At 49.9% G+C, this 15164-nt stretch overlaps 2 protein-coding genes across 4 annotated transcripts in view; both read right to left on the bottom strand.

Annotated features, from left to right (window-relative positions):
• The window catches only part of trim67 (tripartite motif containing 67), a 44193-nt gene extending 37459 nt beyond the window's left edge, over positions 1 to 6734 (bottom strand). For all 3 annotated transcript variants that reach the window (XM_086167561.1, XM_086167562.1, XM_086167563.1), the window contains exons 1-2: positions 6669 to 6734; positions 5431 to 6266 (exon numbers count right to left, since the gene is read on the bottom strand). In XM_086167561.1, the coding sequence (XP_086023687.1) occupies positions 5431 to 6266; positions 6669 to 6672 (840 nt within the window). In that variant the 5' untranslated portion in view covers positions 6673 to 6734. The remainder of the gene's footprint in view (positions 1 to 5430; positions 6267 to 6668) is intronic.
• A 2078-nt stretch (positions 6735 to 8812) lies between these two features.
• Positions 8813 to 14936, bottom strand: exoc8 (exocyst complex component 8). The gene is made up of 4 exons (XM_086167564.1): positions 13567 to 14936; positions 12089 to 12342; positions 10452 to 10700; positions 8813 to 10155 (listed from the first exon to the last, which is right to left on the bottom strand). Exons 1-4 carry the CDS (start codon positions 14714 to 14716, stop codon positions 9748 to 9750), a joined length of 2061 nt encoding a protein of 686 aa, XP_086023690.1. The 5' UTR covers positions 14717 to 14936; the 3' UTR covers positions 8813 to 9747.
• Positions 14937 to 15164: the final 228 nt, after the last annotated feature.

Genomic DNA, 15164 nt, shown 5'->3' with positions numbered 1-15164 from the left:
AGCACTCTGCTGGACAGTGCCAGCTCTCACACACACACACGCACGCACGCACGCACGCACGCACGCACGCACGCACGCACGCACGCACGCACGCACGCACGCACGCACGCACGCACGCGCGCGCGTGCTTTTAATAGACAGTGTGTTTTCGGCTTCACTGCTCCGGGGAAAGTGGATCAGTGTGTCTTCTGCTGCATTGCCACAGTGAACTTCATCTGCTTCATTTATGCATATGTGTGCTCTGTGTGTATCTTTGAGTGTGTGTGTATGTGTGTGTGTGTGTGTGGTATGTTCTTGTGACGGGAAAGTCATTAATGCAATGAGATATCAAGGGAAGATATTGGGATCTTGATTGTATTTGCAATAAGTCAAACACGGAGTACATCATAGAGCCCTGGGGATGAGCTTCCCACTGACACACATGCACAGGGGAAAAAAACACACACACACACACACACACACACACACACACACACACACACACACACACACACACACACACACACACACACACACACACAGGTCTGGTTTAAAGTCACAAAGGCAATGAGAGGGAACTAATTCATATCATATTATTCAGAATCCCCCTCCCCAAGTCAATAAATACACACACAAACACACACACATATAAATATATACATATATATGTACACACAGACACACAAACACACACACACATAGTATATCACAACTGGGTTACACAACGCTCTTCAATCAACCGTATTACTCCCAAATGCAATAAACCGAGTTCTATATCTCTGCAGGCTTCGTGTCGCTGTAGCCCCGGTTTTATGTCCCGCTTATCAATGTCTAATCATAGTTCGCGGGCGTCAACATGAAACCCGCTATTCTTCTTCTTCTTCTGTTTTGGTGCAGAATTCCTCGGTGAGCTCGCAGGACGCCGGTCGTTCGGAGAGACTGCTTTCATTCCTAGATGTGAACAACACGGCGAGCGGAAGTAGTCGAGGTCCAGCAAAGCGTCGAAGCCTGGTTGATCAACCGTCCACCTCAGAGCTTCACTTTGGATTCTAACAAACTAAAGGCGTCATCTGGTTGCTAGGTTACCGAGCCTGGATGCAGACGGCGCGACCGGAGGTTAGTTGGCAGCTGATTTGCCACGATGAACTGGGAATCGAGCATTGAACAGACAGCCTTCCGGCCACCCCACTCATCTCCCACACTTTTCAAATCACTTTTCAAACAGCAAAACAAGAAACAAGATGCGACCCGGGGCCTCCTCTGAAACGTCACGTCTCCTGGAACCTTTCGATGATCCTCACAGTTGCTGGAGATGGGGAACCAAGCGAGCCTCGACAAGATAAACCGTTTCAACAAAGTTCTGACTGAAAGCAGCCTCCCCCGGGAAGCCTCTCTTTCATCTGAATCTGCTGAGCCGTCGGTCGGAAACCTTGCAGAGCCGGATGTTCGGCCCCGTCGATATATCATTGATCCGTCCGAGGAGCGTTTTGTGTTCCGTACTGACAGCAGCGGCAGCAACGGAGGAGGAGGAAGAGAAGCAGAGATCCACCGACTCAGTATTGATCTCTTTGAATGGCACTTCAAAAAAAATATCTCCATTCTGCTCTGCGGCAAAGAACGGCGCTCGCTTCCTGACCTGAGAGGCGGCCAGCCAATCAGAGAGCTCCCTCCGCATGAAGGGTGACGCATCCAATGAACGGCGACGGTCTCGTATCCGCACGCCGGCCGTCGCTTATCGACGTCCTCTCGCTGACGGGGAACATTCATGGGAAGGAGGAGGGGTGAGTGGAAAAAGAGAAAGAGGACGAGCGGCTGCTAAATGATGGATGCCTGACTGGAGGCCTCCAATGGGACGGAAACAGAGGCACGGATTACGACCCGTCGACCCGGTTAGCGGGAGACGGACAGAGGAGGCGTTCCACGGCAAGCAACAGCCGGGGCATAAAGGTCACACAGCGCAAGAGCATTAGTCCAAAAAATATGTTTCTGCGACCACAACCTCACCACCTCATTCATTCGCACGTGTCATGCCCTAACTCCATTGTCTATTTTTTTCTTTTTTTAATCCTTGTCAGTGTCATTCCACTCGCATCATGTTCATTTTTGTAATGGTTATTGTCATTCTATTTCTGTGCTTATCCATGTTGTTCTCGTTTTGGTTGGCTATTCTCACCCTTGCTGTATTTTTTTGTTTTTGTTTGTTTTGTTTTTTTTTTCCATCCTGTCGTCAATTCTTATCCTTGTTGTTCTCTCCACTGTCTGTTTGTGGATGTCTTGCTATCTTTTAATTGTCTCTCCAATTATACTTATACTCAGATTTATTGATACCGTCATTGTTGCGGTGCTGTGACAAAAGAATTTCCCCTATGGGGATCAATAATGTGGATCTTATTCATTATTCATCTGTTTCATCAGCCGTGTTACAGGCAATTTTTGGAAAAAAGCATTTCCAATATGTATGTGTGGATGTTACCGCTATGGATTTAGTTGAATGTTAAAAAATTGTTTGTGTAAATATCTCATGTTATAACGTGGACACTTACACCTGATAGACAAGTGCAGCCTGTATATGTAAGCATAGATTTAGTTACTTATGTTATTTTTTGCCCGTGAGGCTTATATTAAGGTGCACTCAATATTCTGGAGATGACGGTGTGTGTGTGTGTGTGTGTGTGTGTGTGTGTGTGTGTGTGTGTGTGTGTGTGTGTGTGTGTGTGTGTGTGTGTGTGTGTGTGTGTGTGTGTGTGTGTGTGTATGGTTGACTATGATCCAGTGTCGAGGTTAGAGATGCTGCATAAGACTGAGCCCAGCAGCTAACTTTAACCCCTGTTTCCAGAGATGTGAGCAACATTTCCCAGTAGGGGGCCGCTAAGCCAGCAGCTAACGTTTAGCCTCATGCTTTTCCATCCACAAAAAAAAAGGTCAGCGGTTTAAGACAGGGAAACAAAGAAAGCGACGTCTCCAGCGCTAATCACAAAGCTGGTTGTGCTTGTTAGCAAAGAGGCGTGAACTTGAGCCGACCCCTATGTGCGCTCATCATCCAAATGAATGAAACACTTATTAAGCCATGAATTAAACCATAAATCACTTTCATCACTTAATGAAGAAGGCAGGCGATTTTGGCCACGTGTGTGTTTGTGTGTGTGTGGAAATGATGCAATCATTCAGTTGGGTTCAAAGTAAATGAATTACCATCGCGCTGCGGCGTAATTGTGCAAGTCGCTGTGCACGGCAGGCAGGGGTCCGCCGGAGATAATCAACACCCATGACAAAGACGCGCAGAAATGACAGGCAGAACGCGTTGATTTGGATCCACATTAAGACAATAATACGATCACATTAATCAATATATTGACTTGAAAAAACAAAATACCACCGTCAGCTCATCAAAGCCCGGTGATTATTGGGTTTTGGAGAAATTAGAAAATGAATTTTAGTGGTAAAGACATACGAGCATTCTCTCATGGTAGATATTTTGGAGAGAAGGTTAGAGAAGCCAGACTGAGATGGTTGGGTCATGGACAGAGGAGGGATAGAGAATATATTGGGAGACGGATGCTGGGGTTGGAGGTCTAGAGGAAGACCAAAGAGAAGATTTAAGGACGTTGTGAGAGAGGATATGAAGGAGCGGAGGATCGAGAGAATAGGGTAGGATGGAGAAGGTGGATTCACTGTGAAGACCCTGAAGGGAAAAGACCAAAGAAGAAGTAGAGAGCATTCATCCTGTCATCCAAACACCATATAGACATACAGACTTCAAATCATTCATTCACACAGCATGTAGACAGTCAGCCATCGTTCACATACCTCACATGTCACGTACGCAACAATTCACCCCCTCACTTTGGCGCCACATAGAGACATACAGACATTCACTCATTCACATGTAGAGACATACAACCATCCATCTTCTAATTCACATGTCTGCGCAATGCAGGGTCTCCAGTGAACTTCCTGCATGTGTTTGGACTGTTGGATGAACCCTGAGGAAGCCCAAGCAGACACGTAGAGAACGTGGAGACTCCACGCAGAAAGGCCTCCTGTCGGTATCCAACCAGCGAGCTTCTGGCTGGGATATGGAAGCGCTAACCGCTACGCCGCCGTGCTACTCGTTCTATCCACACATTGGCAGAAATGGGGTTCAGCATCCAGTTCTCCTCCCTTATTTACACATTTCAGAACAACAAGCATTAACCTCAACTCACGCAAACCCCAGCCTGGAATCAACGCAACACGGAAAGAACTGACGAGTGAAGCTCCCGTCTCTGCAAAGTCCAGAACCTGCCGTCAAGATCCATCACGCGAGGCGGCAACCAGGCCGCTAGGAGCGGCTTCTACATCCCCGGGACACTTGGGCACACAGGACGCCGCACACAACCAGCGGAAGAAACGCCATTTCTGGCGTCCCTTCAGGGGCAAACATTACCACATATGTGCATGTACATGCACACGTCTAGAAGTGGGCCAATGGCGGCACGACGTCGACGCCGGCGCCGCCTGACCTACTCTCGTAATGACTCACGCTTGCTCGAACGTCGGTGTTCTCTCTGGAGGTTTTTACACCCACGGTAATTATTTTTAAGAGACTCGGCAGCTGCGGGCCGGAGGAAGGCCGCTCCTTCACGCGTGACTTCAGATATCCTCAAGCATCGCCACGACGACACAATTCTATTCCAATTTTTCTATTACTTTATCCCGATTCCACCTCCGGCAGAGCAGATGTTCTTCACCAGGTGAGCCCGTCTGTTGCCGAGCGTGAAAGCCTCGGTTTTATTGCGTTACCATGGCGATGACAGATCATTTCTGCAATATTCCAATATTGCAATATGAGACGGACGATATCTGCCTCTTATCGCGTCTCATTTGCACAGCGGTTTGGTGGGAAGCGCTCTATGAATATTCATCCATTCATTCATTGATTCATTATCCATAAATCAGGGGTGGAGGGGCTGAACCCAGCTGCGATTGGCGGACCAATCGGGGAGCCACGACATCCAATCATTCGCCCGCTCAGTCACACGCCTGAACAAATCGGGGTCTCCATGAACCCCCCGCGTGTGTTTGGACAGTTGGAGGAACCCCGAGAAGAACGTGGAGACTCCACGCAGAAAGGCCTCCGGCAGGTATCCGACCAAGGGCCTTCTGGCTCTGAGATGGAAGCGCTAACCGCTATGCCGCCGTGCTACTCGCGCTATCAAAACGAGTAGAGAAATACTTCAAATCTATAGAAAGAACACGTAAATATGGACTCAACCTTGAAGTATCCAGTGTCCAGGACTGTGGAGGTTCTCGGTCATCCGGGTCATGGTGAATTCTTTTTGAAGTCTTCTTGTCTCGGCAGCTGGCAGCGTCTTCAAGTGAAGACATTCAAGTCGAGTTGCCAAGACAAGAATTCGAGGTCCAGGACCCCGAGGCTTCTTCATTTTCAGCCAATTTCTGTTTCCGACCCACCTTGTGCTGCTTCCACATGACACCCAGCGGCTTCACGTCGTGTTTTCCGTGCTTGCCCTCCTCCAGGCACCGGGCGCACACCGGCGCCCTGCAGCTGCAGCAGTACACGCTGAAGTTCTCCGCCTCGTGGTCCACGCACGTCGCCGGTTTGCGTGCGGTGGCGGGCGGCTGCGGCTGCGGTCCGGTCCCGCCGGTGCCTCCGCGGCTCGGCGGCGGGACCAGGCGGTGCTTGGCGAGCGGACCGCGGGCCGGGTGGCACCGCTGCTGGCAGGCGGAGCAGTAGAAGACGTCGCACTGCTCGCACATCACCGCCGCGTCCACCGGGTTGCGGTCGCACAGCTGGCACTTCACCGCGCCGGAGGATGAAGAGGAGGCGGCGGAGGAGCAGGAGGCGCCGCGGGTCTGCAGGTACCGCGCAACGATGGCCTCCAGCAGGCGGTTCCGGGGGAAGCCGCGCAGCCCGCGCTCATCCAGGGAGACGCTCCGGTGGCACAGCGGGCAGGTGAGCGAGCAGTGCCGGTGCGCCGCCGCCGCCGCCGCCGCCGGGGGGAACACTCGCACGCCGTTCGGAGACTTGAGCTGGCACGGCGTGTACGAGCCGTAGCCGCTGTCCGTCTCGCTGTACAGGCTCATCTTGTCCATGTCCAGATAGTCGTAGTCGGAGCTGCCGGAGGCGCGGCTCTGCGCCGGCGTCTCCCCGTCCGGCGTCTGCACGGTGATGCTGCGGGCGCAGCCCAGGCACACGTTGTGCGAGCACGGCAGCAGCACCGGCTCCCGGAAGAGGGAACCGCACACCGGGCATTTCAGCTCTTCCTCCATCGCCGCGGGTCTCGGTGCTGCGGGGCGGATGAGGTGGTGAGGCGGAGGAAGAAGGACGCAGGCGGCCGCCGCGGAGACTCTCCTGCACCGACTGACAGACGCACGGCGGCCGGGCGCCGAGCTGCGCATGCGTCATTCGAGAAGGGGCGGGGCTTGGTGCTGCACCGACTCACGGCGACGGAATAGCCGCGCTGCGCATGCGTGACTCTAAGGAGGGGGCGGGGCTTCGGCGTCTTGACTGATCGGCTTAATGAGCGGGTGTGAGTCAACGCACGGAACCCGGATGTTAAGGACGTAAACATACTCGACGATGACAGGAAGATGAAATAAAAGAATAAAAATGAAAGAGTTAAAAGCACATCCAATAAGATCAAGAAATGCAACATGTTTGATAGGTCAGAGCTACGACGACAACTCACTCATTTATCTGTTTCTTAGTGGATGACTTTAAGGCATCATTTTAACCAGTTGTTGAAATGGTTTTTGCTCCATCCATCTTCTGCTGCTTATCCTGCACTCAGGGTTGCGAGAGATGCTGGAGCCTATCCCAGCGGTCATCGGGCGAGAGGCGGGGTTCACCCCGGAATGCTCGCCAGTCAATCCGTATACAAAGACAAGACAACATTCACTCACTTGCTCACGCACTCATTCGGGGCAATTTTCGCAATTTTTTCCCGTTAACCCGATGGATGTTTTTGGAATGCTGAAGGAAACCGGAGAACCCGAAGGAACCCCACGCAGACACGGGAGAACACGCAAACTCCACACAGGAAGGTCCCCTTGTCAGAATCCGACCAGAGTCCTTCGCGCTGTGAGGCCGAAGCGCGAACCGCTGTGCGAATGAGTGAGTGAATGCTTGTGTGAGCCGTTCTTCCACTCCCCCAAAAGGCCGTTTTGGGAAGAACTGAAAGGTAGACATACCACCGATGAAGGTAAGGATGACGATGACGGTGAGGATGTGGGGGAGGATGATGAGCTCCACAGACGAGAAGAGGTTCGGCACCGGAAAGGAAAGGAGGAGCCGCAGTATCTCGAGTCCCTTCGATCCGCTGACCTTTGCGGCGTCGGACATTAATCCTGCGCCTGACTAGACATTTAATAATCTCACAGCGGGCAGTTAATCCCACTTTGCAGCCTCGCTCTCCTCACCTGCAGCTCAGTTCCACTCAGGTCACTGTGATTGAATTACATTCAACGCTTACTCTTCTCCTTCACCTCTGGGCCGCTTCCTTCAGGGGTCACCACGGCAGATCTTATGCCTCCATCAGACCCTCTCCTCTCACCCCAACTAACTTCACGTCTTCCTTCGCTGCATCCATAAACCTCCTTCTCTGGCAGCTCCAGCTTCAGAATCCTTCAACCCAGATCTTCTCCATCCCTCCTCTGTCCGGGTCCAAACCATCTTGGAGTGACTATCTTCGGGAACATCTAATATCAACTGTCCTCCTCAGACCCAAAGAGGAACTTCATGTCCGAGTCACACGTTTGAGCGGAAAAAAAAACATTTGGACATCCAAACAGCCTGAAGGTCCCTGGTTGGGTTCCCACGGGGTTCCTCTGTGGGTGGACCCTCCACGTTCCCCCCGTGGGATTCCTCGGGGTTCCGACAGTCTGAACACATGTATGAGACCCCGGCAGCAGGGGCTGACAGCGGCTCCAGGGTTTTTCACCAGATGAGGAAAACAATCAGACGCAAAACCTTGAATTGGATTTCTAAAAATATCCGCCGTCGAGGAACGCTGCCTCCCGTCTCTGCAGGGGGAGGCGGTTTGTGTCGGTGTTTTCCATCCTGCGAGCCAAATTGGTTTTGCTGCAGGAAGAAGCATAAGCTAAACCGTCCCAATTACTGCCATCTCCATTTCACTACGGAGGCACACGGAGACAATGATGAAATGAAAATATTCACATTTTTTTCTTTTTATGACATTCTTCACCTTATTCTCTTATTCTACTGTGACGGATTATGTCTATTTCTGGCACTGATAAAAATCCATATTCAGCTTCCTTTTGTAATTCAGCCACCATTTAATGTGTAAGAGAGAATTTCCCTCCATGTGTCATGATTGATAAAATTCTATAAAACATTTCATGAAAATGCAAAACAACGTGATATTGGTGAGAGAAATCATAAAAAAAGAATTACTTGATAAAAAGGCCTGAATGTGGTCCTACTCTGAGTGACCATAAGAGGGCGCCAAACCCCGAACTGACGTTGAAAAATAAACGATTGTTTTGGCATCCAAACAGTTGTTCAAAAAAATAATGACATTGCAATACTGATTTTTAATATAATGTCCAGAGGACAACTAGACAAACACAGAAATTCAGTAATTTTATTATGGCTTTTTGCACCTTGTATAGCAAAGAATCAATGTGGTTCTTCATCAGGACTTTTTGACGCATAGGAAAATGTTATGTTTTTGGCAGGAATATTTTTCAAATGAATGCCGTTTGGTGTGTTATATGTTCAATATACGAAATTACAGCTACCTGGTTGTTTCCTACTGAAGCGGCTTAAAAAAACTCAGATCACTGGGCATGAAAAGGAGGCAAAAAGCAGCGCTGATGCAACAAGAAATTTATTCACGGAGACGTTTGTGTTCAATGCAAATCTGCTTATGTTTCTGCTCATTAAACTTTCACAAGTGCATTTTCTTTTCAGTCTTCCCTTTTCATTGTGCCCCTCCCTGCCGTCGGAGCAGTAAAAGTCCCAGGGTCTGGAGATCAGACTGGTTTCCGATCTGGATGATGAAAACCTGGACGTTCAGTGCAGTGTGTCGTAAATCACATGGAAGGATGCAATGATCCACGGGTTTTAAAAAAGAAAAGGCTACATATATATATATATATATATATATATATATATATAAATTGCAATAACGACCATTTCAATTTTTCTTTTAAACCAAAATGCAAGGATGTTCGCACCTAGTCGACCTGGTGTCTGCAAAATCAGGCGATATTACAAAGACGGGTTGAAATGATTTGCACGGCGTAACGTTACAACACGACTTACTTTCTTGTTAGAGGCCGACAGAAAACCAATCGCCAATAAATAATGGCTTGGGGCCAATCGCAAGATCAATAATGGCCGATGTATTGATTAGGCAGCCAATAACCAATCGCCCAACAAAAGGTGATATTTTGGAGGATTTCTTAGGCTTGAGAACTTCTGTCTGTCACAGTGTGACTTCTTCTAGACTACACCAGCTCCTAGAGCGTTCAGGAGGCCGTCACCTGTAGGTGGCGCTAGTGCTCCTCAAGGCTCCCCAGCAGGACCCTGGGAAGAAGATTCGGAAAAAAACAAACTGCCTTTAATCCAATTTAGTGGTCAAATTGAAACAGTGCCTCTTGAGAACAGCCAACGGAGTCCATGTTTGTATCTCCAGGAGCTCTCTGAGGAGCTCACCGGGAAGGTCTCGGGTCGGATCGTCTCGTCAAACGGCGGCTCCCGAAACAGGAGGCGAGCGGGTCAGAGCGCCGGCGGCGGATCTGCGGTCAGACCAGGGAGGTGGTGCTCTCTGGGTTTACCCGGACGGGCCTGGTGCTCTTCCTCAGGTCCTGCAGTTGCTTGGCCGGCTTTCCCACGCCCTCCTCGAACCTGCGCTCCACCACCGGCAGCACCTTGTCGTGAAGGAAGGTGGCGTTGAGCAGGATGAAAGCCTTCTTGTCGGCGTCCTGCTCGCAGCGCAGGCTGTAGTCCACGTGCTGCACGGCCACCAGGATGATCTCCCGCAGGCTCTCCAGCAGCACCATGTGCAGCTCGGGGATGTAGAGCTTCAGGCCCTCCTCCAGGAAGCTCATCATCTGCTTGGTGAAGGCCACCACGGTGTAGCTCAGGTTCACCCAGCAGTCGTCTCCAGTGTACTGCTCGAAGGAGCCTATCCCGCAGCCGCGCATCTCCTCCTGCCAAGAAGAAGCCCAGACATTGCTTTGGATTCAGTGTCTCGCAGAGACAAGCGTTCTTGTATCTCTGTAGAGGAAAAACCCTGCCAGGCATCGGCTAACTGACAGGGAGGCGGCATCGAGATGTTAGCTGAAAATGACTGGAAACGACCCGGAATCCTCTAAATAATCAAGACACACATTATTCAAGAGGGTGCGAGATGATTCCCCGTCTCGTGGGGGTGGAGCTAAGAGCAGGAGACGGGGCGAAGCAAACCCTTCCTTCTGACGTGCTGTGAGAAGCAGACTTGGAGCACCTTGAGTTTGGCCAGGGTCTCGGGGGTCATCAGGTTCATCCTCCTCCACATCTCCTCCGAGTTGCGGTGCTTGGTGGCCTCGATGATGATGTCCTTGTAGCTCTGCAGCGCCGCCTTGACGTCCTTGACCAGCAGCGACTGCAGGGTGAAGGTCAGGTCCAGGCCGATCTCCGTCAGCTGCTGGCAGTGCTCCTTCGCCACCTTCACGCACTCGGCTGCGGTGGAGAGGCTCTCCTTGCTGTCGAACACCTGAGGAGGAGGAGGACATGTGACCTCTGAACGCAGGAGCTGCAACATTCACACACACACACACAACCGTTCACCCTCTCACCACACGTCACACAGAGACATTCACTCATTCCTGCCCACATCATATACATACAGAAAGAAATATTCACAGGTCATATTCAAACATACAAACATTCATCCTGTCATTCACACTTGATACACAGACATACAACCATTCACTCATTCATGCAGACGTCCAATAGCATTCGCGCATTCACCCTCTCGTTCACGCATCACATAGACATGTACAGAAATTCCCTCACTCCTTCTCTCATGTCGCAAAATACGACCCCTCACTCTTTCGTCTCTCATACGGACACATTTCACACTAAAACATACGACCATTCACCCTGCCATTCACACGTCACGCAGACACATACACATCTTGCAAAATACAACCATTCACTCTCATTCAAATGGCCTATAGAAATAAATTCACCCTCTCATTGACACCCCCTAAAGGATATCAGAGATATAAAACCATTCACTCATTCATGCAGACGTCCCATAGAGACATACATAAATTCACCCCCTCGCGTACCGTAATTTCCGAACTATAAACTGCTACTTTTTTCACACCGCGGCTCTAGCAACGATGCGGCTAATCGATGGATTTTTTTGGGGTTAATGAGCTTCATGCCGCCAAAACATTTGGCCTTGTGGACCAATCGAATGCACTCGCACTACTAGATCAGTCCTTTGGGCTTCGTGCACACACCTTCGGCATGGAAAACTCACCAAGAAATGCATCTGATGGACCTGACTGTCAAAGAAGAAAATGGAAGGAAATAGTAGGACGAAGTGCGGATAGAAAACAGATAACTGGATGTACTTTTCCTTTCCTTATTTATTATTCATCTTTTTCACCAGCCGTTACAGCCACTGTTAAAAAAGCATTACCAGTGCGTATTTGTGGATGTTACCGGAATGTATTTAATTAAAAGTTTAAATATGTCACGTTACAACATGGACACGTGCGGCTTGTAGACAAGCACGGCCTATATATGCGCGCATAAATTTATTTGTTCATTTTTAGCCGGTGCGGCTTATATTCAGGTGTGCTCAATAGTACGGAAATTACGGCAATATAGAAAAAAAATATTCACTCCCTTCAAAAGACACACAAAAACACAACCATTCACCCTGTCATTCATCAGTCATGTAGACATACAAAAATTCCCTCACTCATTCAGATACCATCCACACGGCACACACAGATATTCACTGTAATTGATCTACAACCGTGAAGTCCCTTTCTGATTGGTCACATCTACTCAATACATTTTGCTTCTGACTCCAGTTCAGCCCTGCTTCCCGACTTTCTGCGCTCCCCTCACCCTCTCACCCACCTGCTTGCTGAAGGCGTCCACGAACATCCTCATGGCCGAGCGGGACCAGACCACGAAGGCCGAGTAGCAGCCCGTGTTCCCGGCGAAGTCCATCTCGAACTCCTTGGCAGTTTCCAACAGGCTGGTGAAGAAGATGTTGCACAGCTTGTGGATGTAGAGCAGCGTGGCCCCCTCGATGCGGAGCTGCCGGATGTCCGTCTGGACGGCGGCGGCCCGGTTCTTCAGGAATAGCTCGCATGCCTTGGTGGACTGACCTGCACAAACATTGATGGAAAAAACTATTGGAAGCATCAACTATTTGCTATATCCCCAAAAAAAGGATGAAATTACTTATCTGTAATACAGTTTAAATGATTCACTCAACATCACACATTTATTATTTTTCCTTTGTGAAAACAAATCTGAGTGAGAGTGTGTTGGAAAGGTCGGGTATTTTTGAGCAGTGTCACTCCGAGGCACGAGGTGCGGATGAAAAATGGAGCAATGAACATGGTCATATTTAACACACCAGGCTTCTTCTTCTCCTTTGGGCTTTTAACTTCAGGGTCTCCACAGCGACTCAACCTCCTCCGTCTAAGCCTATTCTCTGGACCCTCCTCTCTCAAACCAACTACCTTCATATCCCCTCTCACCACGTCCATACACCTTCTCTCTGGTCTTCCTCTAGACCCGGCCAAGGCCTGGCAGCTCCACCTTCAGCAACCTTCTACCCAGATCTTCACCATGGTTTGGACATGAACAGAGGAGTGTTCATGTCCAAACCATCCCAGTCATCACTTTGTCTCAGTCATATACGTCCTGCACCCCTGTTACAAATTGTTCTCTCCTTCAGGGTCTCCACAGTGACTCCACCTTCTCCATCTAACCCTATTCTCCAGATCCTCCTCTCTCACACCAACTACCTACTATCCTCTCTCACGACGTCCATCCATCCTCTCTTCGGTTCTTCCTCTTGACCTCCAATTCAGGCATCCGTCTACCAATATATTCACTCTCCCTCCTCTGTCCACGACCCAACCATCTCAGTCCCGCTTCTCTGACCTTCTCTCCAAAACATCTAACACGTGCGCTTTCTCTGATGGACTCATTCCTGATCCTCTCCATCCTAGTCACTCCCAAAGAGAACCTCAGCATCTTTTCATTCCTGCCACCTCCAGCTCTGATTCCTGTCTTTTGGTCATTGTTACTGCTGCTCGTCCATACAGCATCGCTGGTCTCACCACACCTTGTTTTACATTTCATGCTATTAACTTTGTTTTTATCTATTTATTTTAATCTTTACTGTTCTTTTTATTTTATTTTTCACTATTTTTATTCTTTATCTTTATATACAGTTCTGTTTTGAATCTTCCCCACTTGACTCTGTAGCAGGAGCTGCTTTCAACAAAAAGCAATTTCCCCCTGTGGGATTGTTAAAGTATTCTGATTCTGAGATGACCGGAATCCAGAGATGTGAGGCTACGACGCCTGGAACCGACCTAGTCTGATGAGCTGGGAGACGGCGCGGCGGGTGGCCTTGGGCCCGCCGCGGAGGGAGCGGTCGGGGGACAACTCGAACACCAGGACCTCCGTCAGCTGCCTCACGCGCTCGTCCACCTTCAGCCTGAGCTCTTTGACCTTCTGCGTGACGGATTGCTCCTTCAGGTACTCGTTGAGCTTGTCCAGAAGATCCACCGCGCCCTCGAAGTCCCTCTGGGCGATGCAGACGTCCAGGTCCTCGGGCAGCTCCTGGATCCACTCCAAGCAAAGGTCCACGCTCTCCTCCGCGTCGGCCTCCTCCTCGTCGTCCACGTCAAAGGGGTTGGTGGACACCTCGGCCCTCGCGGGGGAAGTGGGGGCCTCTTCCTCCTTCTTGTGTCTGTCCTTGTTGACTTTATTCTTCTTGGTTTCGTCCAGGATCTCCAGCCACTCCTTCTTGATCTTGCTGTTCTCCGCCTGGAAGATGCGACTGTCTGGGAACATGAGGATCTTGAACATGTCCTTCATGGGAGAGTTGTCCTTCACATTGACCACGGCGAAGCTCTCCAGGTCGTACAGGGCATTGTATTTGTACTTGACCGTGCCGCGGCGGTTCGGGAGCCAAGTGGCGATCAGCAGGCAGTCGTTCATGAGGAACGCGTGGACCTTCTGAATGGGGGACATGTTGTCCACGTCGAACTCGACCAAGTCGCCGTTGTAAACCAAGTGTCGCCCTGGGGTGTCCATGATGTTTTTACCCCCTTCCACCTTCTCCAGCAGCGAGGTGAGCGTCCTCTGCTTCAGTTCCTCCGTTTCCTTGGGGAAGGCGGCCTGCATCTCCTTGGAGGTCTCGTCCTTGTCCGTGGACAGCAGGGCCTGGGTGATGCTCTCCATGATGCTCTTCTGCTCCGTCAGGATGTGACTCAGCTGGTACATCTCGCTCTCCAGGTAGGATATTTCCTTCGCCGTCTCAATGAACTGCCTGTAGTTCTTGTAGACGTTCTTCTTCAGGTTCTGGGCCGTCTCGTCCGCCAGGTTCTGGATCTTCTGCCGGTGCTCCTGCAAATCCCTGTCGCCATCGGACTGCTGCGAGAGCTGCTTCACGTAGTTCTGCGGGTCGAAATTAGGCGATTCGAGTAGCTTCCGCAGGCGGTTTCCCGTTTCCGACATTCTTTATCGTGTGTTAAATCTGGATTTAGACGGAAAGAAGCGCAAATATCGAAAAGAAGCGTTCACCTCGTCGGGCTCAGAGCCGATAGCGACCAAAAACAGGAAGTAGTGGGCTGGGTGATGAAGAAGGGCGGGGTTTGCTAATAATTCGTTTGAAACCACAGAAAATTCATACATTTGGCTTAATAATTTTACATTTAACATGTTTTAATGTTTACGTAATCGCCGATTATCCGTTTCGTGTTTCCGTTCTAACGTTCCCAATTTGGACAACGACCTACGGCGATTTTAGCTCGGACAACTGCCTTCTGGGAGATGTAGTTTCAATGGCAGAAACTGGGTACCGCAGTGTCATAATAAGAGCAAATCGAGATAGATTAGAACGACTACGTTTTGATGCAGTTGCCAAACATGAATGCCGTTATTATTTATGTATACTAGACATCGA

This window comes from Fistularia commersonii, chromosome 20 (genome assembly GCF_037954325.1).
Source record: "Fistularia commersonii isolate RoL2024-O1a breed Wild chromosome 20, RoL_Fcom_v1.0, whole genome shotgun sequence".
NCBI classification, from domain to species: domain Eukaryota; kingdom Metazoa; phylum Chordata; class Actinopteri; order Syngnathiformes; family Fistulariidae; genus Fistularia; species Fistularia commersonii.
This window is presented reverse-complemented; position numbering and strand designations above follow the sequence as displayed.

Excerpts from the sequence above, each read along its gene's own strand:
- exoc8 (XM_086167564.1), bottom strand. The coding sequence starts at position 14,716 with ATGTCGGAAACGGGAAACCGCCTGCGGAAGCTACTCGAATCGCCTAAT. Across the intron at positions 12,343-13,566 it reads CTCCCAGCTCATCAGACTAG|GTCAGTCCACCAAGGCATGC; the intron begins GTCGGTTCCAGG and ends ATGTTTGTGCAG. Across the intron at positions 10,156-10,451 it reads AGACCCTGGCCAAACTCAAG|GAGGAGATGCGCGGCTGCGG; the intron begins GTGCTCCAAGTC and ends TCTTCTTGGCAG.